This window comes from Amphiprion ocellaris, chromosome 15, assembly GCF_022539595.1.
Source record: "Amphiprion ocellaris isolate individual 3 ecotype Okinawa chromosome 15, ASM2253959v1, whole genome shotgun sequence".
In the NCBI taxonomy this organism is placed as follows: domain Eukaryota; kingdom Metazoa; phylum Chordata; class Actinopteri; family Pomacentridae; genus Amphiprion; species Amphiprion ocellaris.
The window spans coordinates 27,790,356-27,818,304 of NC_072780.1; the positions used below are offsets into that span (position 1 = coordinate 27,790,356).

General features: G+C 40.2%; 1 protein-coding gene across 2 annotated transcripts; it reads left to right on the forward strand.

Annotated features, from left to right (window-relative positions):
• Nucleotides 1–27,448, forward strand: plekho1a (pleckstrin homology domain containing, family O member 1a). 2 transcript variants are annotated; one of them, XM_035952515.2, is made up of 10 exons: nucleotides 1–241; nucleotides 3,446–3,595; nucleotides 11,593–11,733; nucleotides 17,448–17,552; nucleotides 17,672–17,773; nucleotides 17,858–18,163; nucleotides 18,929–19,026; nucleotides 19,168–19,330; nucleotides 19,424–19,536; nucleotides 21,236–27,448. In XM_035952515.2, exons 1-10 carry the CDS (start codon nucleotides 215–217, stop codon nucleotides 22,020–22,022), a joined length of 1,992 nt encoding a protein of 663 aa, XP_035808408.2. In that variant the 5' UTR covers nucleotides 1–214; the 3' UTR covers nucleotides 22,023–27,448. The 2 variants fall into 2 exon arrangements, with proteins under 2 accessions (XP_035808408.2, XP_023135284.2); XM_023279516.3 differs by having other exon boundaries at nucleotides 2–241; nucleotides 21,233–27,448.
• The last annotated feature ends 501 nt before the right edge of the window (nucleotides 27,449–27,949 follow it).

Here is a 27,949-nt window from a genome sequence, read left to right on the forward strand (position 1 = left end):
CGCGCGCACGCGGGGAGGATGATGCAGCCTCGGTTCAGACAACAGACGCGGAGCTGAAGAAGAAGAAGAAGAAGAAGAACCGGGGCGGACCGAGCGGGCGGACGCACCGACACCGACACCAGCATCTACCGGGACCGGAGCTTACCGGGGGGCCGGGCTGCAGCTCCCACCGGACCGAACCTCCTCCCCGTCGGTGTGCTCGTGCGGAGGGAGGATGAAGAAGAGCAGCCAGAGCAGGCGGGTCAGTGTTCAGAGGTCCATGCAGGTTTTCACCGTTTTTAGGAGGTTCCGCTGCGGTCCGCGTTCACCGCTCAGCCGCTCACCATTCATCACCTCATCCGGCCTGACCGTGATCAATAAGTGTGATCAGCGGGCAGATTAATCATCAATACTCATCCCGTGGAGGACAAACGGCTGCTTTCATATTCCACCTTTTTATTCCCATTTCTGACTCTTTGTCTGAGAGCAGCTCAGAGAGATTTTATTCTACAATACGTGTGAATCTGTTTAATTATTCATTGGAGCTTTTTTTTATTTAAAAAAAAAATCCCGTTAAACTAGTTAAAGCGCGTGTATTTATCACGTCTTGTTTTAATTTGTTTTTCCTGCCGTTTACGTCCTGGAGACTCTCAGTCTGAGGAAAAATATTTGGATCAGAACTTGTGCTTTTATAGGCTGATAAAAGAGTAGAATCCAAAGAAACGTTTAAAAACAAATATTCACATTGTACTGCAGTAAAAGTACAAAAAAAAAAAACAATGTAAAAGTAGATAAATTAACTTAAAGCATCTGAAACTCTGGTGGTGCAGCAAAATCTTAACTGAAAAAGATGGGTTTTGGGATGTTTTTCAGATCATGAATGGTGCTCCTGCTTTAGATTTAATCAGCTTTTTAAAATTGAAACATGAAATCTTCCTGTCACATTTTTGTGTTTTACAGTCAGCCACAGAATAAAACTGTAAAACCCTCCACAAAAAGCAGTTTGTACAGTAGAACATGAACAAATTCTGCCTGAGAAAGAATTCTGAGTTCCGTCACGACAACAGAAACACAGAAATATAAAGTCTGATTAATTCAACCAGTAAAAATTACAGTCAGGATCAGGTAAAAATAAGAATTTAACCCATTAAAGTGATTTATTTATAGTCTGTTCTTTGCTCATAAAAAGTGCAACCACAGACTTTTACTGAGGGAACGTTTTGCGACATCGTGACATAAAGTCTCTCTGATGTAATTAACTTGCTTTGAGGTAATATCTTGCGTCTTTATGGGAGTTGTGCACAATTTTGAGGTTGTTTTTTGAGTCTATCATAACTTTGGAGTTGTTTTTGGGTCTTCATTGTCATTTCTTGTGCCTTTGAGGTTGTTTTTTGAATCTTTGTTGTCGTTTCTTGTGTCTGAGGTTGTTTTTTGAGTCTTTCTCATCATTTATTGCATCTTTGAGGTTGTTTTTTGGGTCTTTGTCATTGTTTCTTGTGTCTTTGAGGTTGTTTTTTAACTCTGTCATAATTTTTTGTGTCTTTGAGATAGTTTTTTGAGCATTTGTTGTCATTTCTTGTCTCTGACACGGTTGTTTTTTGTCTTTCTGTGAGATAGTTTCAAGACTTTGTTTTCAGTTTTTCAGTTTTCAGTCTTTATCGTAATTTCTTGTGTCTTTGAAGTTGTTTTTTGAGTCTTTGTCATATTTTCTTGTGTCTTTGAGGTTGTCTTTTGAGTCTTTGTTGTCATGTCTTGTGTCTCAGGCAGTTTTTTAGTCTTTGTTATCATTTCTTGTGTCTTTGACATTGTTTTTTATGTCTTTGTCATCATTCCTTGAGTCTTTGAGGTTGTTTTTTCAGTCTTTGTCATATTTCTTGTGTCTTTGAGGTTGTTTTTTGAGTCTTTGTTGTCATTTCCTGTGTCTTTGAAATTGTTTTTTGAGTCTTTCTTGTCATTTTTTGTGTCTCTGATGTTGTTTTTTGAGTCTTTCTTGCCATTTTCTGTGTCTTTGAGGTTGTTTTTGAGTCTTTATCATAATTTCTTGTGTCTTTGAGGTTGTTTTTTGAGTCATTGTTGTCATTTCATGTATCTTTGACATCATTTTTTGAATCTTTATTGTCATTTCTTGTGTCTGTGTGTTTTTTTAATGTCTTTGTCATCATTTCTTGCGTCTTTGAGGTTTTGATTTGTCATTATTTTGGTCGTTTTTTGTCTTTCTGTGAGATAGTTTCAAGACTTTGTTTTCAGTTTTTTCTCATTTTGTTGATGTTTTTGTCTCTGAGTTTTTTTTGAGTCTTTGCTGTTTTTTTTTTTTTTTTTTTAATCTCTGAGGTTGTTTGTTGGTTGTTTGAGGTTGTGTCTTTCCAGTCTGTTTTTGAGGTAGTTTTTTGCATTTGCAGTCGTTTTCATTTCTTGTCCCTGAGGCGTTTTTTCTCTTTGAAGTAATTTTTTTGTCTTTCTTTGTTTTTTTGTGTTTCATTGTTGTGCGTCTTTTTGAGGTAATTTCTAGTCTCATTGTGACTTTTGGTCTCAGAGGTTGTTCATCTTTTTGAGGTTATGTTCTGTGATGCTCTTGTTTCTTTAAGGCCGTTTTTTTGTCTCTGTTAGGTCATTTTGTGTTTCTTTGTGGTTGTTTTTGACTGAGTTTTTCTTTCAGTGACATTTTCCCCCTTTGCTACTCCTTTGAGTCTTTTCTCTCGGTGTTGTGCTGTTATGTAATTAAAGTAGGTCAGAGTGACAGAGAGCAGAGATCACGACAAACATGATGATCATGAAGATTAACACTCCTCCATCAGTCACTCATTAATCTTTACTCTTCTTCACCTCTCCGTCCTCAGAGGCTTTAATCTGTAACATCCTCCTCTTCCTCCTTCTTCTTCATCCTCTGCAATAAATCTTCCTCCCACATCTTCTTTCTGCCGTAGAATCAAAGTTTCTCCTCCTCTTTGCTTCTTCTTCTTCTGGTTTTCCTCTCATCACTCAATATTTTTGTTACTTCATCTTAAACATTAATGTTTACTGGATTATTTCTCCCTTCGTTCCTTCCCCACTTCATTCCCAGCTTCTTTCTTTCTTTCTTCCTTCCTTCTTTCTCTTTCAATCTCTCTATCTTTCTGTTTCCTTTGTGTCTTCATTTCCTTTCTTCACATCTTTTTTCTTATTTTTTTCCCCTTTTCTTTGTTCCATTCTCTTTTCTGATTTCTTTTCTTTTCTCCTCCATAGTTTCTCTTTGGATGGGGTGTTGATTACATGGCCTGTCTTTAAAAATCCATTATGTCTTTCCTGCCTCCTCTAATGTTTTCTTCTTCCATCCTTTCCTTCATCTTTTGCTCATGAACAGTCTTTTTTCTGAAGCATCGACTCGTCTTTTTAAAAAACTGGCTTCTGGTTGTTTGTCCTCAGCTGTAGACTACAGATCTGATGTGGTTCTTGTCGTTCCTCTCTGATTTTATCTGCTGGGTTTCAGGGCGTCCAGGACTCGGGTCCGCCGGCGGTCCAGCAGCCGGAGAAGGTTGGTTGGATCCGGAAGTTCTGCGGTCGAGGGATTTTCAGGGAGCTGTGGAGGAGCCGGTATGTGGTGCTGAGAGGAGACCACCTGTACATCTCAGACAAAGAGGTGAGGAAACAAAACCCAACCAGCAAAATACAAACACAAAGTCCAGTCTGTTGGACAGGATGGAAAGGATTGTGGGTAATTTCCTGGCAGTTTTGTGTGTCGGACAACCTCATAGAAGGACCATAAGTCTGCAGGAGAGCCTCTGTATGAAATGACTGGTTATGGTTCTTGTTTGAAACTCAAGGAGCTCAGTTAAAAGTTAAAGAGAGAGACACAAAACAACCACAACGGTGCAAAACAACCATGGTGAAACAAGGACAAAATAAAACACAAAGACAGAAAAAAAACTACAAAGTGACAAAAAGAAAATACGGTGAGACCCAAAAGAAGTAAAAAGAGACACCAAATCACCACAAAGACAGACAAAACAACTACAAAGACAACCAAAGCAAACAAAGTGACAACAGTGAAACCACTACAAATAAACACAAAATAACCGCAGAGACACAAAACAACTGTAAAGAGATGTAAAACAACCAGAGACACAGAATTACTGCAACAAGATGCAGAATAACTAAAAACACACACAAAAGAACTACAAAGAGACACTAAATGACTACAAAGAGGTGTGAAACAACAACAAATATACACAAAACAACTATATAGAGACACAAAATGACCACAAAGAGCCATAAAACAACTGCAAAAAGACACAATACTATCACAATTAAACACAAAACAACCACAAATGGACATAGAGTGTCTACAAAGAGACATAAAACAAGCAAAAAGAGACACAAAACCACCAGAAAGAGACACAAAACAACTACAGAGAAGCACAAAACATCTACAAAGACATCCAAAGGAAACAAAATGACAACAGTGAGACACAAAACCACCACAAATAAACACAAAATAACCACATAGAGATGCAAAATTACTGCAATAAGATGCAACAAAGCACAAAAGAACTACAGACACTAAATGACTACAAAGAGATGCAAAACAACTACAAAGAGACAAAACAACTGCAACAAAAGAGAATACCACCACAATTAAACACAAATCAGCCACAAATGGACACAGAATGACTACAAAGGGACATAAAACAACCAGAGACATAAAATGATCACAATGAGACACACAATGACTTTAAAGCAACAATTGTAAATGGACATAAAACCACTACAAACGGGCTTCTGTCATTGCCACAAAAGTGCAGACTCATCGCTGCTGAAAATAAGCCCTAACAAGCACATTTTCTACCATTTGTGTGTTTGATATGAACTTTGGCGAGCAGCTGTTTTTAAAAATAAAACCATATATTGATGATTCGCTTTTAAAGATTCCCACTCAGCAGGAAGCAGCGCGATGAAGTGCTTTGTTGGTGGTTTGAGTGAATCTGCTGGTCTGTGAAGGAGGTTTTATTGGGTCACAGGAGGATCGGAGCCGTTTTTATTTCCAGCTCCAACGATGCTGAGTCACTTCTGAACAACGCCGAGTCACGCCACCGATCATGTGACCTGCGATGTCACGTTTTTGCCTTTATACGGACCAAACGTCCTGAGGAGGGAGATGTATTCAGAGTTAAAGGGACGGAGGTTTTGTTCTGCTCTGTGGCCTCAGACACACACAGTTACACAATAATAAACACGTTAAAACAAAATAACAGAAATTTTAGCTGACTTTCTCCTTTAACTCTGCAGCTCTGAGGGCGACTCTGATGTGTGTTTCCAGCTGTGAAGCGCTGGTCTGTATGTATTTTCAGAGTGTCCCTGAATGCAGCGCGGAGGACAGGTGTGTGTCTGCAGCAGGTCTGGCTGAGTGCTGAGTTCACACTGACTCCTCATTATATAACTGTGCGTTATGTAAGTGCACTCACAGTGTTGTGTGATGCTGAGCCAGACTTTCTCACAAACACACTCTCTTCTTTGTGAGGTTTCAGCTCTGCAATACACAAACCTGAAGAGAGGACGATGGATCCAGGGGCTGAAACACCACACAACCCATGGACACGTTAGGACAGGGTGTTAGAGAGAAGCTAGAGGCAAAGAATAACTGCAAAAATGCAAAGTGTTCATAAAAATGTACAAAGCAACAACTCTGTCTGATAACATCACATCTTTGTCATCACTGTGTCATCATGTCCTCTTTCATGTCTCTGAAGCCTCCAGTTCTCTGATCATCTGAGTGCAGAACATGTTTCCAGATCAGCTGCACAGATTCACCACAGATAAACTTTATTCACACAATCAGACACAGTCTTTTCTGTAAGACTGATCAGCTGCTTTCTACAGAGAGGTTTTCCTACTTAATGCTCAACGCGTTGCTCATTAATGCTACACTGAGTGCAGACTGATACACTTCTTCTACGTCATCTTCCTCTTCCTCTTCTTCTTTTAAGTCTTCTTCTTCTATGCCTTCTTCCTCTACATCTTCTTCATCTTTTAATACATCTTCTTCTACATCTTTTAAGTCTTCTTCTGCATCTTTTTAAGTCTTCTTCTTCTGTCTTATTCCTCTACATCTTCTACATCTTCTTTTCTACATCTTCTTAGTCTTCGTCTTCTATGTCTTCTTCTGTCTTCCACATCTTCATCATCTTCTTCTGTCTTCTTCTATGTCTTCTTTGTCTTCATTTTCTATCTTCTTCTGTCTTCTTCTTCTATATCTTGTTCTTCTACGTCTTCTTCGTTTTCTTCTCTGACGTCTTCTTTTAAGTCTTCTGTCTTTCCTTCTCAGTCTTCATCCTCTACATCTCCTACGTCTTCTTTCTAAATGTCTTCTTCTACATCTACTTCTTCTACATCTTCTACGTCTTCTTCTTTTCTACATCTTCTCTGTCTTCATCTTCTTCTATGTCTTCTTCTTCATCTTTTCTACATCTTCTTCATCTTTTTCTACGTCTTCTTCTGTCTTTTCTCCTTCTATGTCTTCTTCCACTTCTTCTACATCTTTTTCTTCTACGTCTTCTTTGTATTCTTCCGTCTTTTTCTGCATTGTCTTCTTTTATGTCTTCTACGTCTTCTTCTATGTTTTAATCTTCTATGTCTCCTACGTCTTCTTCTTAAATGTCTTTTTCTACATCTATTTCTTCTACATCTTCTATGTCTTCTTCGTCTTCTTCTAGTCCATCTCTGTGCTCATGCAAAATCCAAAGTGGCATTATTACTAGTGATATCGTATTATTTTGCAGGAGGCATTTTTGCTCCTGTCACATTTTTCTTCACTGTCGGCTCATTTTTCACCACAATATGAAGTCCTGCAGTCCAATGGAAACAGAACAACCATGACTAGAAGTAGGGAGAACTCAGAAATCTCTGTGCAGTTTGTTACAGTTATAACACAATACAAAGCAATGGAAAAAACCTGAAATCAACATGTAGAACAGGTACAGTAACAGGTGTTACTGTACTGGAAAATAAAACTGTGACTCATATTTACATATTTTTTATTACATATTTTCCTTTTTACATTTTTATTTGTTTCCACACCTGTCTCCTCTCTGCTCTGTGTAAACACTGCCTGCAAATCAACCTAGTTCAGCCAAAGAGTCTCAGAATTTTTGTTACATGACTACTGGTCACAACCGAGTCACTAATAGCTTCTCGATTTTGCTCAGAAGTGCAGAATTTTTAGTTTTTCGCAGAATCTTGTTTTAGCAGATGGTTTATTTTTGGCATATTTTCAAACAATAATGTTGATAAAATATCAGAATTTTAGCTCCGATTTATTTGATTTTCCTGACAGAATGGCATACCACAGAAAGTTGTAAATCCAACAATTGTTTTCTGTTTTTAAAGTTTCTGGCTCTTCTAAAACTTTCACTGAATCTAGAAAAACTATTAGAAAACCAGAAACTGGAAGAACAGAAAGACATGACATGTAGGATAAAGTAATTTTGATGAAATATCAAGACTGTATTTTTGTCACATTACTGTTGGTTGCAGCTGAGTCTCTAATAGCCTCAAGATTGCATTAAGGAGTGAAGAATTTTTAATTTTTTACAGTGTTGTTACTCCAAATGATTTATTTTTGGTGAATTTCTAAATGAGACATGTAGAATAAAGTGATTTTTATGAAATTACACAAATTTACACTTTTTTTTGCTGATGAACAGCATGTTTCAGATGAGTAGTTCAAAGGCCGTCGGAAAAGTCCAAAGGCCAGCAATTTTTCGGTTACAGTTTGTAATTCCGATAAATAGTCTAATTTTGGTGATTTTTTAAAACCATAACAATGCCTTTCAGAGATTTAATGTATGTTTAGAATTACAGATAAATGGATTCAGAACCGTTTTTTAATGTATTTTTGAAGATCTGGAGCTATTCCAGGCTTTACAAAGTAACTCAAAGAACCGGAATCGATAAGCACAATCAGAATTCTTAAAATACAAGCACCACCCAACCCAATACAATACGACCACAAAGACACAAACGGCTGCAGATTGTGGTCCTACTTTCAGTTTTGGGAGTTTGGGTTTTGTTCAGGAGGGTCTTGAACCTGTGTGGCTTCGGGGCCTCACATCTCCTATAGTGTTGATGTGAAAACCGTCGCTGTGTTTGTGACGTTCATGTAAAAAGTGAGTCACTCTGTTCTACTGCGTCACATTTGCACTTTCAGCTGCCTCAGTCGGACATCAGCTGAGTGTTTGTCACTGAAACATGTTTAAATATAGAATGTTGTGTGTTTTTGACAGACGTGTGTTTGATGCACAGAGGTTTTATTTCTGTGAGGTTCATCAGCAGAAACATGATTTTTTTTCAGCCTGTAGTCCCGTTTCTGTCGACTGACTGAACCGGGTAGCAGCATAATGACTCATGTGAACCCAGCCTGAGTGTGTGTGTGTGTGTGTGTCTGTCTCTACGGGTGTGTGTGTGTGTGTGTGTGTCTGTGTGTGTGTGTGTGTGTGTGTGTGTGTGTGTGTGTTTCCTGTAATTATGATTCCTTCATCATCAGTCGTCGTTTCTCGTCTTGTTTCTGTACTTCAGCAGAACATTGACCCAGAACTCTTTAATACAGCAGCCTGAGGGCTCCACTGTGTGTTTGGGGGGTTGTTTCTATCTTTGTGAGGACCAATTCTAGTTTCAAAACCATCATAGCGAGGATGTTTCTGTTTTGCGAGGACAATTTACCACTGTCCGAGGACATTTCTGCATTGGTTTGACATTTCAGCGTTGTGAGGTAATTTTTGCAGCGAGAGAACATTTCTAACTAGAGATCAGTGCTAATGAGTTATTGATTAAACTCAAACAACTGATCGTTCAAAATTTGATGCATTTGCGTTTGCGGCTCGTTTTGTGGGATGTTTCCTGTCGTTGGTCTAAAATGTGTTTGTGGAGGTGGCGCTGAAGCCCTTGCATCATATTGATCATATTGGCTGTGATATTGATGAATGTTCATCCCCACCAGTTCCCACATGTGACTGCTGGTCTCTGCAGTCATTGAACATACAGAGTGACTTCATGTGACCTCCAACGCACACTGAGATGGATGTGATTGGAATTTAAAGAGGCGTTCGCTGTTTAAAGAGACAGTACATGTTTTTCTAACTTTCACACATCATTGATCTTTGATTGCTCATTTGTGGATTTAAGAGTTGATAATTGAGGGACATGTTCAAGATGTGATTTTTGAATCAGTGGTCTTTTCATATCTCTAAAGTTTTCACTGAATTTCACTGAATAGAAAAACAAGTTATTTGCGTGACATCACCTCAATGCAGAGTCCATTGATGAAGGCTCCAACATGGTGTCGCCTCGCATGCGGATGTTTTATGACTCACTGCACACAATAATTATTGTTTCCCCAATCAGCAGGAACCCTGGCTGCAAACTGAAGCACATTAACCCTCTGTACCCCAAAACCTACTGCTAGGTTTTAAACACATAATATACTTTAAAAGAATCACCAAAATGGCACCGTTTATCAGAGACAGAACCTGGAAATTTTGAATTTGGATTTTGAACTTTCTGCTGGTCCTTGAATGGATCATCTGTGACGTGCTGTTCCATTGGGAAAAGTAACCAAATCTAAGATTTAAATCAAGATGTTTGATCAATATCTCTTTGTTTTCCATGTCTAATGTAACAGCAAGAAAAGCACTCAGAGAGCACAGTGCTCCGCCAAGGCTACTCAGTCATATGATTTCTCACAGATAAGTCCCAATAAGTCTGCAACGGTTGATTTGTAGTAGGATCGCAGTCATGTGATCATCAGCAGACAGCTGATGTAGTGTTCACTTGTTGTCATAGTTACAGTGACGCCGTGCCGCTATCTTGCAATGATAGAGAAATCTTTAACAAATCCATGGATCCAGACTATAAGCCGCATCACTGCCAGAATCTAATCATTTGGTTCTTGCGTCATTTCTGACCTTCCCTGAAAATTTCATCCAAATCCGTTTGTTCATTTTTGAGTAATGTTGTGAACAGACAGACAAACAGACAGACAAATGTACGTTGTTTTTGCAGAAGTCCGTGACTTTATAGTGCAGTGAAAAATGAACCCACGATGAGTAAAAATGTGACAGGAGAACAAAATGTCCAGTGGTGCTAACCTTCAGCAGAGTGTGTAGCTCGTTAGCTACATACTGTTGATGCTGTTTGGTTTAAGCTTCATGTCTTCTACTCACAGCTGGAGGAAGTTAAAGATGAAAATTAGTTTCAGCAGCAGCACTGAGAGTCTGCAGCTCTCCTCACTTCAGTGTTTTAAAGTGTAACGAAGCGAAAACGTCTCTGATGAATGAAACATGGAAACCAGACGGAGACGTTTGACTCAAACTGAAGCTTTTACTGAGAGTTTTTACTTCAACTGCAGCTGAATTCTTCCTTCATGCAGCAGACAGATAGAAACCAATCAGCTGCTGATGTTCAGTTTAAATTATGACTGAAACACTGCAAGATGTCAAGTTTTTCTTTTTAAATTTGTTGTTACAGAGGGTTTTCAAGCTCATAAAGCAGATGTTTTGCCAGAAAGTGGAAACCATGACCAGCTATGAACAAACATGCTGCTCAGAGAACATTACAGCCACATCACTTCTTTAAACACTGGAATCTGTTGTGGTTTCTGGTAAAATTCTCTCAGAAACGAACCTGAAGGTTTCATCAGTCAGCAAACAAACTGAATGTCAGATGTTACTGCAGATTGAACTCATTAGGACTGTAAACTGCACAAGATCTGTGTTATATTGCAGCATTTTACATGTGTCGAAACGCTAAGTGACTTCATTAACTGAACTCAAACTCAAAACTTAAAAAACTTGTCAAAAAAATAAAAGAAAAATTACAAAAATAAAAAAAATCATAAATAAAAAAATGAAACAAAAATAGAAGGTAAAAGAACATAAAACAAAAATCATAATAAATATTAAATTAAATCTAAAAATATATAAATACATAAATTAGAAATTAAAAAAATGCAAAATATAATTTTAAAAAATACAATAAAAATAAAGGTCAAAAGACAGGAAATCAAAATGAACAAAATGAATAAAATATAAAATCAAAAGAGAAATTCTGTAAAACACAGACTGATCCTTTAAAATCAGGTATTTTCACATATCAGAGAGCAGCTGTTTCCTGTTCAACCAGCTGTTACGGTGTGTGTGAGAACACACACACTTATTTCTGTGTCACTGCATCTGTGTGTGTGTGTGTGTGTGTGTGTGTGTGTGTGTGTGTGTGTGTGTGTGTGTGTGTGTGTGTGTGTGTATGTGTGTGTGACAGATGTGTACAGCGTCATATTTGTGCATCAGTCCTGAGTGCAGATTGATTCATTTTTTTAGTACAGATTATTTTTGGCCCTTTCTGCCTTTAGAGAGAGAAACATCTGAGATCATGAGCTTCCAAAAAAAGGGCAGAACCACAAAAAGTTCCTCTGAGAACCATGAAAGAAACCAGCAGCTGCACCATCTGTCCAAAACACACCTGAAAACTCTCCTCCAGATTTACTGAATATTATAATACACAGAACCCATCACCAAGTCAGAGTTAAAGGAAAGTCCTGTTGTGTTTCTAGCTCTGATGATGTCAGTAAAGGTGTGTTTGTGTCCTCAGGTGAAGGACGAGCGTAAAGCTCAGGAGGTTTTCGATCTTGCTGATTACGAACGATCAGAGGAGCTGAGGAAGGCGAAGAGTCGCAGCAAGAAGAACCACAGTCGCTTCACAGTGCTGCGCTGCAGACAGCCGGGAAACACCGTGAGTCTGCCTGTCTGTCTCTACCTGTCTCTCTGTCCGTCTGTACACCTGTCTGTCTGTCTGTCTGTCTGTACACCTGTCTGTCTGTACATCTGTCTGTCTGTCTGTACACCTGTCTGTCTGTCTGTCTGTCTGTCTGTCTGTCTGTCTGTACATCTGTCTGTCTGTCTGTACACCTGTCTGTCTCTACCTGTCTCTCTGTCTGTCTGTACACCTGTCTGTCTGTCTGTCTGTCTGTACACCTGTCTGTGTGTACACCTGTCTGTCTGTATGTCTGTGTGTCTGTACACCTGTCTGTCTCTACCTGTCTCTCTGTCCGTCTGTACACCTGTCTGTCTGTCTGTCTGTCTGTACACCTGTCTGTCTGTACATCTGTCTGTCTGTCTGTACACCTGTCTGTCTGTCTGTCTGTCTGTCTGTCTGTCTGTCTGTCTGTCTGTACATCTGTCTGTCTGTCTGTACACCTGTCTGTCTCTACCTGTCTCTCTGTCTGTCTGTACACCTGTCTGTCTGTCTGTCTGTCTGTACACCTGTCTGTGTGTACACCTGTCTGTCTGTACGTCTGTGTGTCTGTACACCTGTCTGTCTCTACCTGTCTCTCTGTCCGTCTGTACACCTGTCTGTCTCTACCTGTCTCTCTGTCCGTCTGTACACCTGTCTGTCTCTACCTGTCTCTCTGTCTGTCTGTACACCTGTCTGTCTGTCTGTCTGTCTGTACACCTGTCTGTCTCTACCTGTCTGTCTGTCTGTACACCTGTCTGTGTGTACGTCTGTGTGTCTGTACACCTGTCTGTCTGTCTGTCTGTCTGTACACCTGTCTGTGTGTACACCTGTCTGTCTGTACACCTGTCTGTGTGTACACCTGTCTGTCTGTACGTCTGTGTGTCTGTACACCTGTCTGTCTGTCTGTCCATCTGCCTGTACACCTGTCTGTCTGTCTGTCTGTCTGTCTGTACACCTGTCTGTCTGTCTGTCTGTCTGTCTGTCTGTCTGTACATCTGTCTGTCTGTCTGTACACCTGTCTGTCTCTACCTGTCTCTCTGTCTGTCTGTACACCTGTCTGTCTGTCTGTCTGTCTGTACACCTGTCTGTGTGTACACCTGTCTGTCTGTACGTCTGTGTGTCTGTACACCTGTCTGTCTCTACCTGTCTCTCTGTCCGTCTGTACACCTGTCTGTCTCTACCTGTCTCTCTGTCCGTCTGTACACCTGTCTGTCTCTACCTGTCTCTCTGTCTGTCTGTATACCTGTCTGTCTGTCTGTCTGTCTGTACACCTGTCTGTCTCTACCTGTCTGTCTGTCTGTACACCTGTCTGTGTGTACGTCTGTGTGTCTGTACACCTGTCTGTCTGTCTGTCTGTCTGTACACCTGTCTGTGTGTACACCTGTCTGTCTGTACACCTGTCTGTGTGTACACCTGTCTGTCTGTACGTCTGTGTGTCTGTACACCTGTCTGTCTGTCTGTCCATCTGCCTGTACACCTGTCTGTCTGTCTGTCTGTCTGTCTGTACACCTGTCTGTCTATCTGTACATCTATTTGTCTGTACACCTGTCTGTCTGTACATCTGTCTGTCTGTCTGTACACCTGTCTGTCTGTCGATCAGTCAGTCAGTCTGTCTGTACACCTGTCTGCTGTTGTTGTTTTGTTGTTGTTGTCGTCTGTCAGTTCCTGGTTCCCTGTATCCTCAGGAGTCGGTCCAGATGTGAAACCTGAAGTAAACGCAGCTACAGTGTCCGATAGCCAGTGAAAGCAGCATTTATGCCAGAATTACAGCAGCAGCTTTATGAAATTCTTAGAATTATAAATTAACCCTGAACGATCAACACCACGTTGCTGTGTCGGGTTTGTCTGAATGAAGCTGTAGGGAGCATTAATAGAAAAGTGACCTGTGTCTGAATGACCGAACGTCGCCACTTTATCGGATTAATGCAGCAGCAATGTTCCACATCACATGTCTGAATAATCAGTATTTAGATGACTGTAGCGACTACGTCCAGCCGTCTGTAAACATTAGAGACACAGTTTGTATCTTTAGTTGACACTTAGACCTCAAAACATTAACAGGAGCTCAAGTTCAGTTTGTTGCTTCCAGCTGGTTGTAGGAGAGGAAGTTGAGCTCATTAACACACCTCAGACAGGTGAGCTGCTGCACAGAATTACAGTTTATCAGCTGCAATTAAATCATCTACACGGCTAGATATTATTTTACTGTCAAAGCCTGATCTGTTTACTAAAATCACAATATTCCTCTGGCACATCAAGATTTTTATTACTGATATTTGGTTGTTTCAGAGCAGTTTATTTGCAGCAGCGATGTTAATGTTTGCATGGATGTCTTCTCTATTAAACTCAAATATGGCAACAGATTGCTCAATATCAATGAAAACACATTTTATTAAACCATAAGTAGCTGTAGTTTGATAAATTTTCATCACATCTGAACAGCATTTTAAACACTGAGTTAATAGATAAACTTTGGATCAACTTTTTCGTCTCAGAGACTCTGTAGTATCTCTTCTTCTGGATTATTGAAAACGATGGTCGCCTGAATAACACAAAATCGAACTGTGCCTTTATTAGTTTATACACATCAGATGGTTCATAGCAACAGCAGTAAAATAAGAACTTAAAGTTTGTCTGTATGTAATTTATTAACTCTAATGTTGACATGTAGGGACAAATCTGTGCAATATTAATATTTCCTTATCAGTATTTCTACTCATGAAAGAATCTTTGCAGTACAATTGATAGTGCAATGTTGTTATTTCCACATCCACAGGAAATCGGACAATCTGAACCAATACTTATGCACATTTTTTGCTTAAATCCTGTTGTAACAGTTTCGTCATTGTGGCATTAATAAATTATCGAATCGATGTAGTTTTCAACCAGCTTCTACGTGAAAACAGTCCTGACTTCTGCTTTTTGTGTCCCTCTAAAGACTTTCACTGGTCTTGCTGCCCTTAAGAGACAACTATGGAGGTTGCTGTGTTGTTGTTTTTGTGTTTTGTTGTCGTTTTGTTGTCAGTTCTTGCTCCTGTCGGTCCAGATGTGAATCTGAACTTGTCCCTTCCCTCCGTCCGTCCTCTCGGTGCCTTTATTCGTCTCCTCCGTCCTCTGTGCTCAGAGATTACATCGTCCTGCCTGACTCACGCCGCCGCCTCATTGGTGGATCTCCTCCTCCATCCTGCTCAGGATTGGTAGATCAGATTTTGTCCAACCCGCCCATCCTGCCCCGGCTTGCCTGATTGGCTGAGCCCTGTTGTTTTTTTTGTTTTTTTTTCTCCCTTCCTCTGAAAAGGTTTAATCTGCAGAATCCCATTAGTCCGTCAGAGGACGAGTTACAGTGATAATCCCTGAAACACTTTCATGTGTCCGTCTACCTCTCTCGCCCTCTCTCTCTCTCTCTCTGGGCTCTGAAATGAAGCAGTTCGTCGATGTTGCAGAGTTTAAACTGCATCATCGACAAACTGAAAACTGTCAGAGGTGATGGGATGAATCCTGACAGTCAGCAGCTGTTTGTTACTAAAACCTGCTGCAGGGAAGCTTGCTCTGTTTTCAGCCAAGTAACTGTCAAAATAACCATCGGTTGATATCAAAACATAGGTTCACCATCCGTATACAGCGGATATTTAGCAGTAAAATGCTTCTGAAGAGAAAATGACACTAAACTAAAAGCTATAAATGACAGGAGATGTACTGAAGAGCATAAAGTCTGCAGAAAATCCTATTTATGTAGCTGAATATTGATTTAAGAATCTAAATTGAATAACTTTAGCAAAATTAAATGTTCGAGATAAATTGACGTTTGTGAGGAGGTGAAGCTGTCGTACGTTGAGAAAAAACTGCAATGGAGACTATTTCTTGAGTCGAAAATCAAAAACCAAAGATCATGTGTGTGTTTGTAAAGGATTTTTGGTTTAAGATGTAGTTCTGGAATTCTCTTTGTCACATTAACATGTAGCTTTAACCTCAGCAGTGCCACCTTCTTTGTTTTTTAAAGGTTAGTTGTGATTTTTTTTTGTCATTGTTCAATACATGTGGATTTACTGTCATTTTATTAAACTAAAAAACTTGAAAACTTGTGAAATGAAACCATCTGAACAGCCACAAACCACTAAGATTCTCACTTGTTTAATATTTAATTTCCTGTGATTTTTGGTAATTTGGATGAAGCAAAGGTTTGAACAGTGATGCAGCACCAAATATACAGGCCTGTACTTAGATACACTATACTTTATAATTTCTGTTTTCTCCAATTAATATTATCCGCATTTATTTGGAAACGCTGGAAACACTGACATTCCTACTGAGCAAAAACAGACAAATCTTTGAATTGACCTAAATAAAGGATCCACAGTAATTTACAGGCTCAGTATTATAGTAAACTGTTTTTTCATTATTAGGTTGACCATCTGTTGCCTTTACTAAAATTTACTCAAGTGAATAGATCAGTTCCATTCTTTCAGTGGTGACACTGCTGCAAATGTTGTCGCATTTAAGCAGCAAAACTGAAAACTCCCTGCAATAGTAGACTTTATGCAGAAGAAAAAATATTGTGATTCTCCAGAGGAAGTGATATTTGGACGTTTTCTGGACATAAAAACATTCCAACGGTTTTTGTCAGGTAGTAAAGTTATGGATGATGCTCTCCAAGACGAATAAACATGACTAATGTGTTTCCTGCTTTGACAAACTTCTTGCAATCTGGACAACACCCTGTTTGTTTTTTGAGATATCCAAAGTAATCCCACGCTGCTGATTTGAAAATCTTTCTTGGCAGACGATGGAGATCACAGATTTCTCCATCGCCTCTCTCTGAGGTTTTCTGTGAAATCATTACAATCCAGACTCTATCTTTACTCTGCCAAGGAATGTGACGAAGTTATGTGACGATCAGCGTTGGTTTGTCTGTTTGTCTGCCTGTGTGCAACATTACTCAAAAACGGAATAACGGATTTGGAAGAAATTTTCAGGGAAGGTCAGAAATGACACAAGGACCAAGTGATTAGATTTTGGCAGTGATGTGGCTTGTAGTTTGGATTTGTTAAAGATTTCTGTATCATTGGGAGATAGCGGTATCACTGGGAGATAACAGCATCACTGTAACTATGACAACAAGTGAACACTATGTCAGCTGCCTAGTGACGATTCCATGATTGCGATCCTACTACAAATTGACCGCTGCGGACTTATCAGGACTTATCCGTTGGAAATGTCTGTGTAGTTTCTCATTCATCCAGGTCATGGTTATCCAAAGTTGTTTAAATCAATCCAACTGGACTTTAAGAAAGTTCCTTGAAGACGTTTCAACTCTCATCCAAGAGGCTTCTTCAGTTCTGGTGGTTGATGTTGCCTCAGCTTATAACCTCTGTGAGGTGTGGTCAGTGCTATTCATATTCCGATGACCATTGCCAAGACCCGTCTGGCTCCTCAACGATGGTTGGAGCCAGGGAGTGACAATGGGGGTCATTGAAATGCGAGTTTCACCGAGCCCTCGTATGCTAATGGTGGTCATTGGCATGAGCCACTTCACATGAGTCATTCTGCTGAGTAGTTCTTTTGGGGAGTTTTGAAAGGACCTGCCTGTAAATCGGCTCAGTCGTATCATTTCCGTATCATTTCCAACAGAAATGACACAATTGAGCAGCCTTGGCGGAGTACTGCACTCATTTATAGTACGTCCAATGTGGTAAAAATGTGTTTCTTTGCAGGTTCCCAACCTCGTGTTCCTGGCGGTGAGTCCTGAGGAGAAGGAGTCATGGGTCAACGCCCTCAACGTGGCCATCATCAAGGCCAAGAACAGAGTATTGGATGAGGTGTGGCTCTGATGAGTTAAACATGTGGTTGAAGGGAAACTTATGGTTCTCAAAAACTGGACAGTCTGCATTAGACTTTTGAACTCTTTTTAAATGTCAGTTCATGTGTGTCTATCCAGGTGACCATTGAGGAGGACAGCACTCTGGTTCATCCCACCAGAGATCGAGCTAAGATCCCTCACGGCCGCCGGCTGCCGACCAGAGGACACCTGATGGCCGTGGTAAGCACAAAACCGAATTCTGTCTTCCTTTTGTTCTGAATCAACATTATCTTCATTCAACATTAACACGATCCGTCTCCTCAGGCGTCCACCTCGTCTCACGGCATGCTGACCCTTGACCTGGTGGCTGAGGAGGACGGTTTCTTCCCCGACTACGACGTCGACTTGCAAGAGTCCTGGGAGAACAGCTTCCGGGTCGACCTGCAGACGGGCGCTGGGTGTCGGGGCGTTGGAGGCCGACAGCGAGCCGGGACCGACGTGTCGAAGCTCCGGGTGACCTCCAAGGAGCCCAAGGTGAAGACGGGCAGTCTGCCCCGAGGCAGCGAGCGGTCCTGGGGGAAGCAGTCCCATCTGGAGGTCTCCAAGGTCCACAAGACGTCACAGGTGCAGGTGAGACTTCTTCTTCCTCACAGATCACCAGTCGGTCAGTCAGCTCTCACATTCCTTCTTCTAATTCATGCTCCGGGTGTTTGTGGTGTAGCACATAGCAAAAAAAAAAAAATGGTTGTTTCCGCTAATTAACTGCTCTGCAAATGACCTGTGTTTCTCTGTGTAAACAATAGCTTTCAGTGATTGGCTGTTACTTCTGATGTGTAACAGCCAATTTGATCTCAAGTGGGCCGGACCATTAAAATCAGAGCACAATAACTTATAAATAACCACAGTTCCAAATTTTTCCTTTGTTTTAGTTCAAAAAAGTCCATTCTGAAAATGTTCATTTAATGAATTATCTTTTTACAAAACATCATGAACAACCTGAAATTTCTGAAGAAATTAAGATAAGATAATCCTGTATTGCTCCCCACGCCAGGGGAAATTTCCAAGTTCAATTTCAACAACATTACACCTCAGTTTGTTTGCACATTACAACTTACAGATCACAGTGTATCTACAAAGGCACATACTGAATGTATTTGATTTAACAATCAGTTATTGATTACATGCAGACCCTAATAAAACTACTAGGTCACATCACCATATATCACACTAATTCAAGTTAAACATTATGATGTTCTGGACCTTTGCTTTAAATACATTTTCTCTGACTGGACCTCTTTGAATTTTACTTGAATACCCCTGGTTTAGACAGTAATTTAAGGACGAACAGTGAACCTCAGATAGAAATGACACACCTGAACCGAGTGTTTCTCTCAGGTCCTCCAGGCTCAGTCTCGGACGCCGCAGCCTGGAAAGAGGTTCAGCATGCAGGGTCGAAGCCGCTGCGCCTCCATGGATGAAGTTCTCTCCTCCAGGTACAGAAAACACTGAAAACAGACACTAGACAGGTCACCATCACATGAGCAGAACCTGAACCAACACCTTTATTATCTGGATAAAATCACCTGTGTGCTCTTTTAAACTTCACATCTGGCCGTTGTCATCCCTTCCTCCAGGCCGGCGTTGATCCGATCAGAGCTGCGTTCGGCTCTGAGACGTTGTCCGACCGAGGAGGAGGCGGGAGGCGAAGCTTCGTCGCAGCCGGTCGGTCAGCTGCAGAGCCTCATCGCTCAGAGGATGCAGAGAGCTCAGGAGCTGCTGGAGGAGATGAGGCTGCAGGTCCGACTGCTGCATCCAGTCACTGCATAGATAGATAATGATGTGTAGTTTTAAAAAAACGTGGAGGTTAAGATGTAATGTTGTGACCGACAGGAGCTGCAGAAGGCCAAAGCAGAGCGAGAACGAGGAGGCAGCTCACCGTACCTGAAGGGCATCGACTCCCCTCGACTCCATCACCTCAGGGGCTCCGAGTCTCCTCACTCCAGGTTGGTCGCTCTGATACTTACACTGTAAAAAAAAAAGATAAAATAGCTGGAAATAACAACTAAAATACAAGAATTTTCCAAAATTAAAATAAATTTTCAGTTCTTACTTTTTACATGAGATCATGTGTATTTTTTAGGCTTTTTAATGCTTAAATGATTTATATTTACATATATAAAAGCAATTAAATAACCTATAATATATTATGATAATAACATATATGCAATTGTATAAATAGATAGAATGATAATTAATATGTAGCATGATAACTATCTGTTTTTATTTTGATAGATTAGCAATGCTTATTTTGTCATTTTTGTTGTGAAAATGTCTGCAAGTATACAATATATCTCTCATTTGACCAACAAATCAATGTAAAACAACAAAGCTATATAGAGATATATTTACAGCATTAAACTTAGACTTCATCTATTAAGTAAAAAGAAGATACTTATCAAATTACCGTAAATTTGCGAAAGCCTTTTAACAAAAAAATCTGTTTTCTTTTCACAAAATTTAAAACAGTTTCAGGTTTTGAATGTTATGTTACATTAGACATGTATATTCACTGTTTATCTTTTTTTGTAATTTTATTTTTATATATTTTTGTGTATTTTGGAAAAATCTGTAAAATGAAAAGAAAAGAAATCAGTGTTGGATCACACACAAAATGCATTCAAAAAGGATAACTACACAGACTTCAGTACAAAACTAATACAAATAAACTGAGTTGCAATGAGACGAGCCAAGTAGAACTATTATAATAAATGTATAGAAATATTAGAATAAGGAAAGATATATAGAGTTGAATTAAGGGGAGATAAACTTGTGTCTGCCTGGTCGAAGTACAGAAACATATTTGATGAAACTAAATTATTTAATTCCTATTTCTTATTATCTGCATGTTTTTATTCATTTATTAACTTCCTTAGAATAATTATTTAATTTTCATATTATAAAGCAGAATTATCTGTTCCTCATTGTGCTGATTTATTGTGCTATTCCAGCTCTCCTGTGTTTTGTTGGTGGAATTATCAGAATTTTAAGCTAATTTGGTAAAGTTTTCCTGATTGATCAACGTCACAGATGGTTTAAAGACTGTTGGAAAATTGAAAATCTGGCCATTTTTTCTGTTTTTAGTTTCTTCTGGATAAATTGTGTCATTTTGTTGACTTTTCTTTAAAGATGAGATGCTTTTCAAACCTGCTGGTGGGTTTTAGAGGGTGAACTTCAGCGTTCACAGACTACTTTAAAGCAGATGTTTACTGCAGTGTGGTTGGTGTCAAACTGTTGAATTCTCTGCAGGGGGATTCAAGAAAATTCTTAAATAAAGAAGGATTAGTATGAAGTTGTCAGATGAGATTCATCTTGTGTCTCTGTAGACTTAATGCAGTAAATCGTACAAGTAGACGGCAGAACATTCTCACACTCTCCGTCCACAAAGACGTCCTGTTTATTGCAATGTTTTCCAGGCAGTAAAAGATCTGTGGTTGAATCTGTTAGATTATCTGACTAAAGATGTTGAGGCCTTGAATATCTGAAGCCGTTTTAGTTCAAAGTACGTCACTGTCAGTAAGGCTGTTGTGTAGTTTGAATCATGTTTGTAAAGAAGGAAACACTAAAAGGTCGGGAGAGTTTACAAGCTCAAGGCTTCTGTGTGAAGCTGAACTGTGTTTAACTGATCCTTGTCATCCTCAGCAGGTCTTCAGGATCTTCGAGGAGCCGGAGCAGCGACTCTCCTCGTCTCCGAGGCAAAGACTCTCCTCGCCTCAGAGGCAGAGAGTCTCCTCGGTCCAAAGCCAAGAGGAATCGCTCCAAAGGGACCGACTCTCCTCGCTCCAAAGGATCTCATTCTCCTGCCGCTAAAGGCAGCGACTCTCCTCGACCGAAGGATTCGCCTCGACTGGCCGACTCTCCTCGATCCAAGAGCTTCGACACTCCCAAACTAAAGACCTCGTCCAGCGTCTCCTCCAACAAGCAGGAAGACTCTCCAGTGCAGAAGTCGCCAGAATCGCTGGTGTGCAGCTCCCCTCAGGTTAAAGGATCTGATTCACCACGAGGCAGCGAATCCGACTCCCCTCGTCCAGGTAGCAGGAAGGAGTCTCCCTGTCAGAGCCAGAACTCCCCGAGTCCGTCTGGGTCCTTTGAGTCCTCGCAGCCCAAAACCCCTGACAAGCACCGGCTGTCCCCCCCGCCACCCGGCGCCCAGCTGCCGGACGAGGACTCGGAGGTGGAGAGGAGGCGAGCCGAGGCCGAGCGTCTGCTGGAGGAGGCCGTGTCGTCCTGGAAGGAGGCGCAGGAGGTGCTGCAGGAAGTGAAGGAGCTGCAGAGTCAGACGCTGCGACGACAGCGAAGGAGAACCTATGAGAAGATGACATCGTCGGCTGCAGCAGCCGGATTGCCGTCAGCGACCGCGGCGGCCGAAGAGGACGACACTCCGACCTCGCCAACATCACCGGAGGACGACGACGAATCAGAGACACCTTGAAGGGATTTTGACTTACAGATATTTATTCATTTTTGAATTTCCTCAGTGGAAGTAGCAGCGTTTTGCAGCATGCTTACAGAGACGGGTTTATTAAATTTGGGACTTTTTAATTCTCTTCCTGAACTGATTTCCATCTTTTAATCCGGTGACGGTGAGCACTGCAGCCAGCGTGGATTATATTGAAAGCAGTGATACAGTTCTTCCCAGGAGGTTTAATGACTTTAATCCTCCACAGTGCACTACAGCCAGACGCCCTCTCACTCCTGCTGCCCTTTTTTCCAGAGTCTCCCTGAGTGGCAGCTGAGCCACATTTAATCAGAGCAAACACAGTTTTAATGGAGAGGCCTCCCTTCACCTTCTCCCACGGTGCTGCACGTTTTCCTCTTTCTGCTGAAAGTGAAGCGAAACGCCTCTCTGTTGGTGTCAAAGACGAGTTTTTGGATGAAGCTCTGAAAGATTTTTTCAAGTGAAGATGTCAATGTTTATATAGAGTAAACTTTTTGAATACGACACAAACATGCGGCCATTGAAGAGCACTATGTTTCCTACAGAGGAGGGAGTTTGCTGTAAATTTCTTCTCTTTGATTCAGATGGACTTAAAGTATCCTGACTGATTTATCTACTGATGTATATTTAAGTCTTCTTGTGTCCGTCCCTGCTCTAGTTGTAGCCCTGCGTGTAAAGCGTCCTTCCAGATCACTGGTCATATTTTTTAATCTCACGGGATTTTTGCAGTGAGTTTTGTGAAGCTTCAGCCAAAATCAGGGAGTTTAATGTTGAGCACCATGAAGATGGAAGAAGCAATAATGAACTCAGAGAAAATGTTTACATGTTGTGGGTTAAACAAGACTCTCTGTGCACTATGAACTGCTTTTTTTTCTTTGCAACAACACGACTTTGCTCGATTAGCTGTGCGGTAAAACTTTGATTTAAGAATATGGAGCATGTTAGCACAGAACTGAAATCGTGAAGGTTTGATTTGCACAGTTTCTACTGAACAGATGCTGGATTTTAAAACATCCACCAGCAATGCACAGGATTTTTAAAAAGAATTCCAATATAAAAAAAAATTATTGTAATAAGGATCCCTTAAAATGTTTTTTTATAAAATTATTACCAGCATATGTCACTTCAATTAAATATATAAACATACAATTACATGAACACAAGGATAAACGTATGAGACACGAATAGCTGAATAAAGACTTTACGGACAAATAAGGAAATTTAACTCAGTGAGGGCTGCACTATTATATTGATCGATAATTGAAATCATGCCTATTTATCACAGTTACTCATAGATGTTAACGACAAAACATTTTTATTGCACTTTCACTTTGAAATAAACAGTGCTGCTTTCACTTCCATGTTGAACTACATTTCTGCTCAATGTATAAAATCTGCATCAAAATAGGACTTCAAACTTAAATTCAGAGCGTCCCATAGAGGCTCAATATAAATAAAATTGTTCTCACTTGCTGAACATCTGCTTATCAGTAGACACTGCAATTTACAGATGTTCCCTGAATGTCTCACATGCAGGCTAAGTAAGAAGTTAGCTAGTCGGCTGTGAATGGAGAAGCTTCTAGTCTCCGCTGCAGCAGTTCAGACAGGAATGTGACCGAACATCACTTTAAAAAGACTAAAATAAGGCATCCATTGTCAGATTTACCCAAATCAGAGTGATTTTATCTATGTGAGCTGTTTTCTATGAGCAGAACATTTTCATTTACTTGTGAAAAGCCAGAATTGTGATTCATTTTCAATTAATTGTGCAGCCCCAGTCTCAGATATACATGATGAAGTTTACTGATGCACACTCCACTTGTTGCTGAGGAGTTGATTGCAAACTGTACATGTTCATTTATGTGCTGTCAAACGTGGCAAACTCATGTTATAAACGTAAATGCAGTCATTTACGTTTCACGGACATAAATGTTACATTTTACACAAGTAGTTGATGAAACGTGCTTCATACATGGATAAGTTTCCGATAATTTTCTTGTTGAGGTTCAAAAATTAGTTTCTCCTGATGAACAAATTTAAGTTTTACATTATAGCAAAGCGATTTTTTTTTAGCTGGCATGTGGCTACATCTGTGCTAAGCTAATATTAGTCATGTAGCTGCAGCTGATTCACTAATCCAAACCAACAGGAGTTCATTACAGAAACACAAGAGATACAACTGACAAAAATATATATGCATCATGCCACAGACAACGAGAAAGACTAGAATGGGGGATTGGCATGTTGGATGTCAGTTAGCACCATGCAGAGGTGGGTAGAGTTGCCAAAAACTGTACTCAAGTAAGAGTAACGTTACTTCAAAATAATATCAATCAAGTAGAAGTAAAAAGTAGTTATCCAAAAATGTACTCAAGTAAGAGTAAAAAAGTATTTGGTGAAAAGACTACTCAAGTACTGAGCAACTGTTTGATTGTAATGTCCAATTTATTTTTTAGAAATGATGTGATCAGACAGGCAAAAATATAAATTCTGATATTTCCAAATGATAAAATAAAAACTAGCAAAAATAGATAACACCTTTACGAAATGACAAGGCACAAGAAACACAAATTTCCAAATCTCAGTTTTTCACAACATAAAGCTTTAGAAACAGATACCTGTAGTAAGGTGACGTTTTTATGTTTGAACAGTGCAAACTACTTCCAGTGACAAGATATACTGCATGCTCATAGACTGTATGTACCTGCTCCCCCCCCGCTGAATCACGTGGACCTACCAAGCCTGACGTCACGCTTCACTTCGCCCGTGTAAGTAAACAAGACAGAAGCCGAAGATATCCATGCTAATGCTATGTTAATGCCGTTGGACTTCCAAACAAGATCAAATTTCTCGAAAATGCCCCAGTTTTTTTCATTTCCCGTCTGCTATGTGTGAAGACTTTTTGCTGCCACAGTTCGTATGAAGTCGTAACCGCAGGCGACGTCTGGTGAAACACAGTTACGTGATTGTTGCTTTGTCTGATTGGTGAAACACTGTCATGTGGTAGATCCACTGGGGGCATCTCTCCGGCAAAATAAAGCACATCTAATGTGGTAAATAAAGTAACGAGTCGAGTGTAGCCCAGTGTAACGGAGTAAGAGTAGCGTTTCTTCACAAATCTACTCAAGTAAAAGTAAAAAGTATGGCAGAGTAAAAGTACTCTCAGAAGTAAATTTTTTTTCAAAAAGTTACCCAGGTAAATGTAACTGAGTAAATGTAACTCGTTACTACCCACCTCTGGCACCATAACTAGGCACCTGAATGTCCACAAATCCGCCATTTTAGAAAGAAGAGTCTGTTGAAATTAGATTTGTAATGCTTAGTTTAAAAGTTTATCGAGAGTTTCCAGAGGAGTCAGATCACAGTGGACCTCAACTTTATTAAAAGGAGTGGACTACATGACGCAACACTACAAGAATGCATTGCAGGGAGGATGACAGAGACAATGAATGGAAAGCACTGAAATGACTGATTCTGTGTATGTGTACCATAACAAAGTTTCCAACTGCATGACACACAATCTGGAACTTGACTGCAGATAAAGTGTCTCCACTAGAGCTCTGACATGTCATAACCAGCTTGCATGTCTCAGGAAATAAGATGTACAGAGATACCAATGAAGTTGTCGGTGTGCATAACCAAAGAACATCAGCTCAAACTGCGAGGAATTGCCTGAAGGAAGCTGGTTTGTGAAGAAGCAGCAGAACAACATCTTAATTAGCTCCAGTTGGGCTCCAGCCAAACGGAGGACTGTTGAATCTCATTTTCAGCTGTACAAAGCAGATGGCCTAGTTGGCATCATACATAGGATCACCGTGAAGATGGAGGAGTGATGGTTGGATGGAGAAAGAACACGTCTAAATTTCATTGATGAGAATCTTAAAGCCCAACAACATAGAGATGAAATCCTGACACCTGTAGTTATCCCCTTTATTTGCCACCATCACTTGACATCTCACCAAAACACCATGTGTCCCTATGTCTCCAGCATATACACTGCCCTTCTAAAGCCCCTGAAGATGTCTGAATCCTAGAACGTAGTGCAGACTCTCCAGACACGTCACCAGTCCAACATCGTTTGGACTCTCTGGATGTCCGACTCTGTGATCCTGTTCCCCAAAAATGTCCGACAACTTCGTCAAACCCTTCAAGAAAAGTGGAACAACATTCACAATCTACAGTAGAAGCTTCTATTCGACTGTGCACAAAGAAGCCTCTAGTCTCCATCAGTTACCGCAGCAGCTCAGACAAATACGTCACCAGGAATTACTTTGAAAAGAGTAAAATTAGGCATTCTATCATCAGATTTACCTCAAGCAGAGTGATTTCACGGTTACAGAAGCAGCAATGACAAACTCATTAACTCTCTGTCGTAGTTATATGGCGTGACATGATGCAAATAGTGGACACACTCATTCCTGACTCTCCATCTGACCAGTATCATTTCACATTTACTTGGTTGCTTCATTTGGAACAACAAATACTTATTCCCCTTGTTAAAAAAGAATTTCATATATAAGAATATTACGTGCTGCGTTTATGTTTTTGTCAGTGTATTTATAGCACATGAGCAGGTGAATCCATTTCTTTGACCATTGTGTTCTTAATAGTACAATTAGCACAAGGATTTATTCAGCAATAAAATTGAAATTTACACTTTTTTAAAACTTTACTATCAGTGAAATCAATGTTTGCTGCAGCCCTCTCATAAAACCTGCAGTTTTATTTAAGACTTCATTTAAGTATGGAAACATAACAAGCAGCCAGTGTTTCATGCTGCTCAAAAATCAGCCAATAATCATCAGCAAACATTTTGTAATATTCTCGTTGATTTATGGGATTTTTGTGTCGGTCACTGGTGTCACGATGTTTGAAGTTTTTGGGTGTTTTTGCACATTTGTTATGAGAGCATGCAGGAGAATGCACCGACACAGAACGAGCAGAAACACGTTACGGATTCTTTGTGTTGTGAGTGACGTTGGTGAGAAGTTGTTGAACAAAACGTGTTTTTTTGGATTTCCGTTAAAGTTGATGCACATTTAAGGTGACGCTCGGTTTACATGAGGCCGTGTCACCGTTAACACGTGAAACAAGTTATTTTAAATGTTCTTTCTTTGCTTACTTTACCTGACTGTAGATCTATATGTTGATGTTGTTTGAATTACTGTATACAGCAATGCATTGTGGGTAAATGGCGCCAGGGCAAACACGGTTGATTTTCTGTTTGGAGCATTCAGGGCTCGTCTTCACATGCAAACTAGAATAAGCTAAGCTGCCGGTGAGGTGAGAGTTTCCAGCTGCAGGTTTACGGTGGATTCGACACTTCGACGTGTCAAACACCTGAACAGGTGGACTCGTCTCGCCTCACCGGTTCAGTTCTTTCTTGTTTGAATAAAAAAAGTCTTGAAAGTAAAATATAACACCAGCTACCTTCTTACAAATGAGTTTCTTCTTTCTGTGTATTGTGTTGTTGTTTTTGTACTCGCTGGGGAGCTCATACATGTAATAACATGATAGAATGAAGAAATACAATTTACATCTTGCAGATAAAAATGCATAACAAAATGTCAGTGCACCACACAAAAAAGGGAAACAAAATTAGCGGCATTAACAGTAAAAATAAAATGATGCTGTAAGTGTGAAAATGAGCAGATAAGTTAATCAGCAACAATCTAAGAGCCACACATACCAATGAAAATATACTGAAGAAACTATCTAAACTAAGTACCCACTGCTGCTGCTACTGTTATATTTTTAGCTTCATTAGTGTCCGAAATGTCTAGTTAGCTTCTGTTAGCAGCACATAGCTCTTGTTAGTTACAAATAGCTCCTACTAGCTATTCTTTGCGCCCTTTAGTTAGAGAAAGCATCTGTTAGCTCCATTTAGCTAATTTGAGCTTCAGATAGCTTCTTAAGGTTCC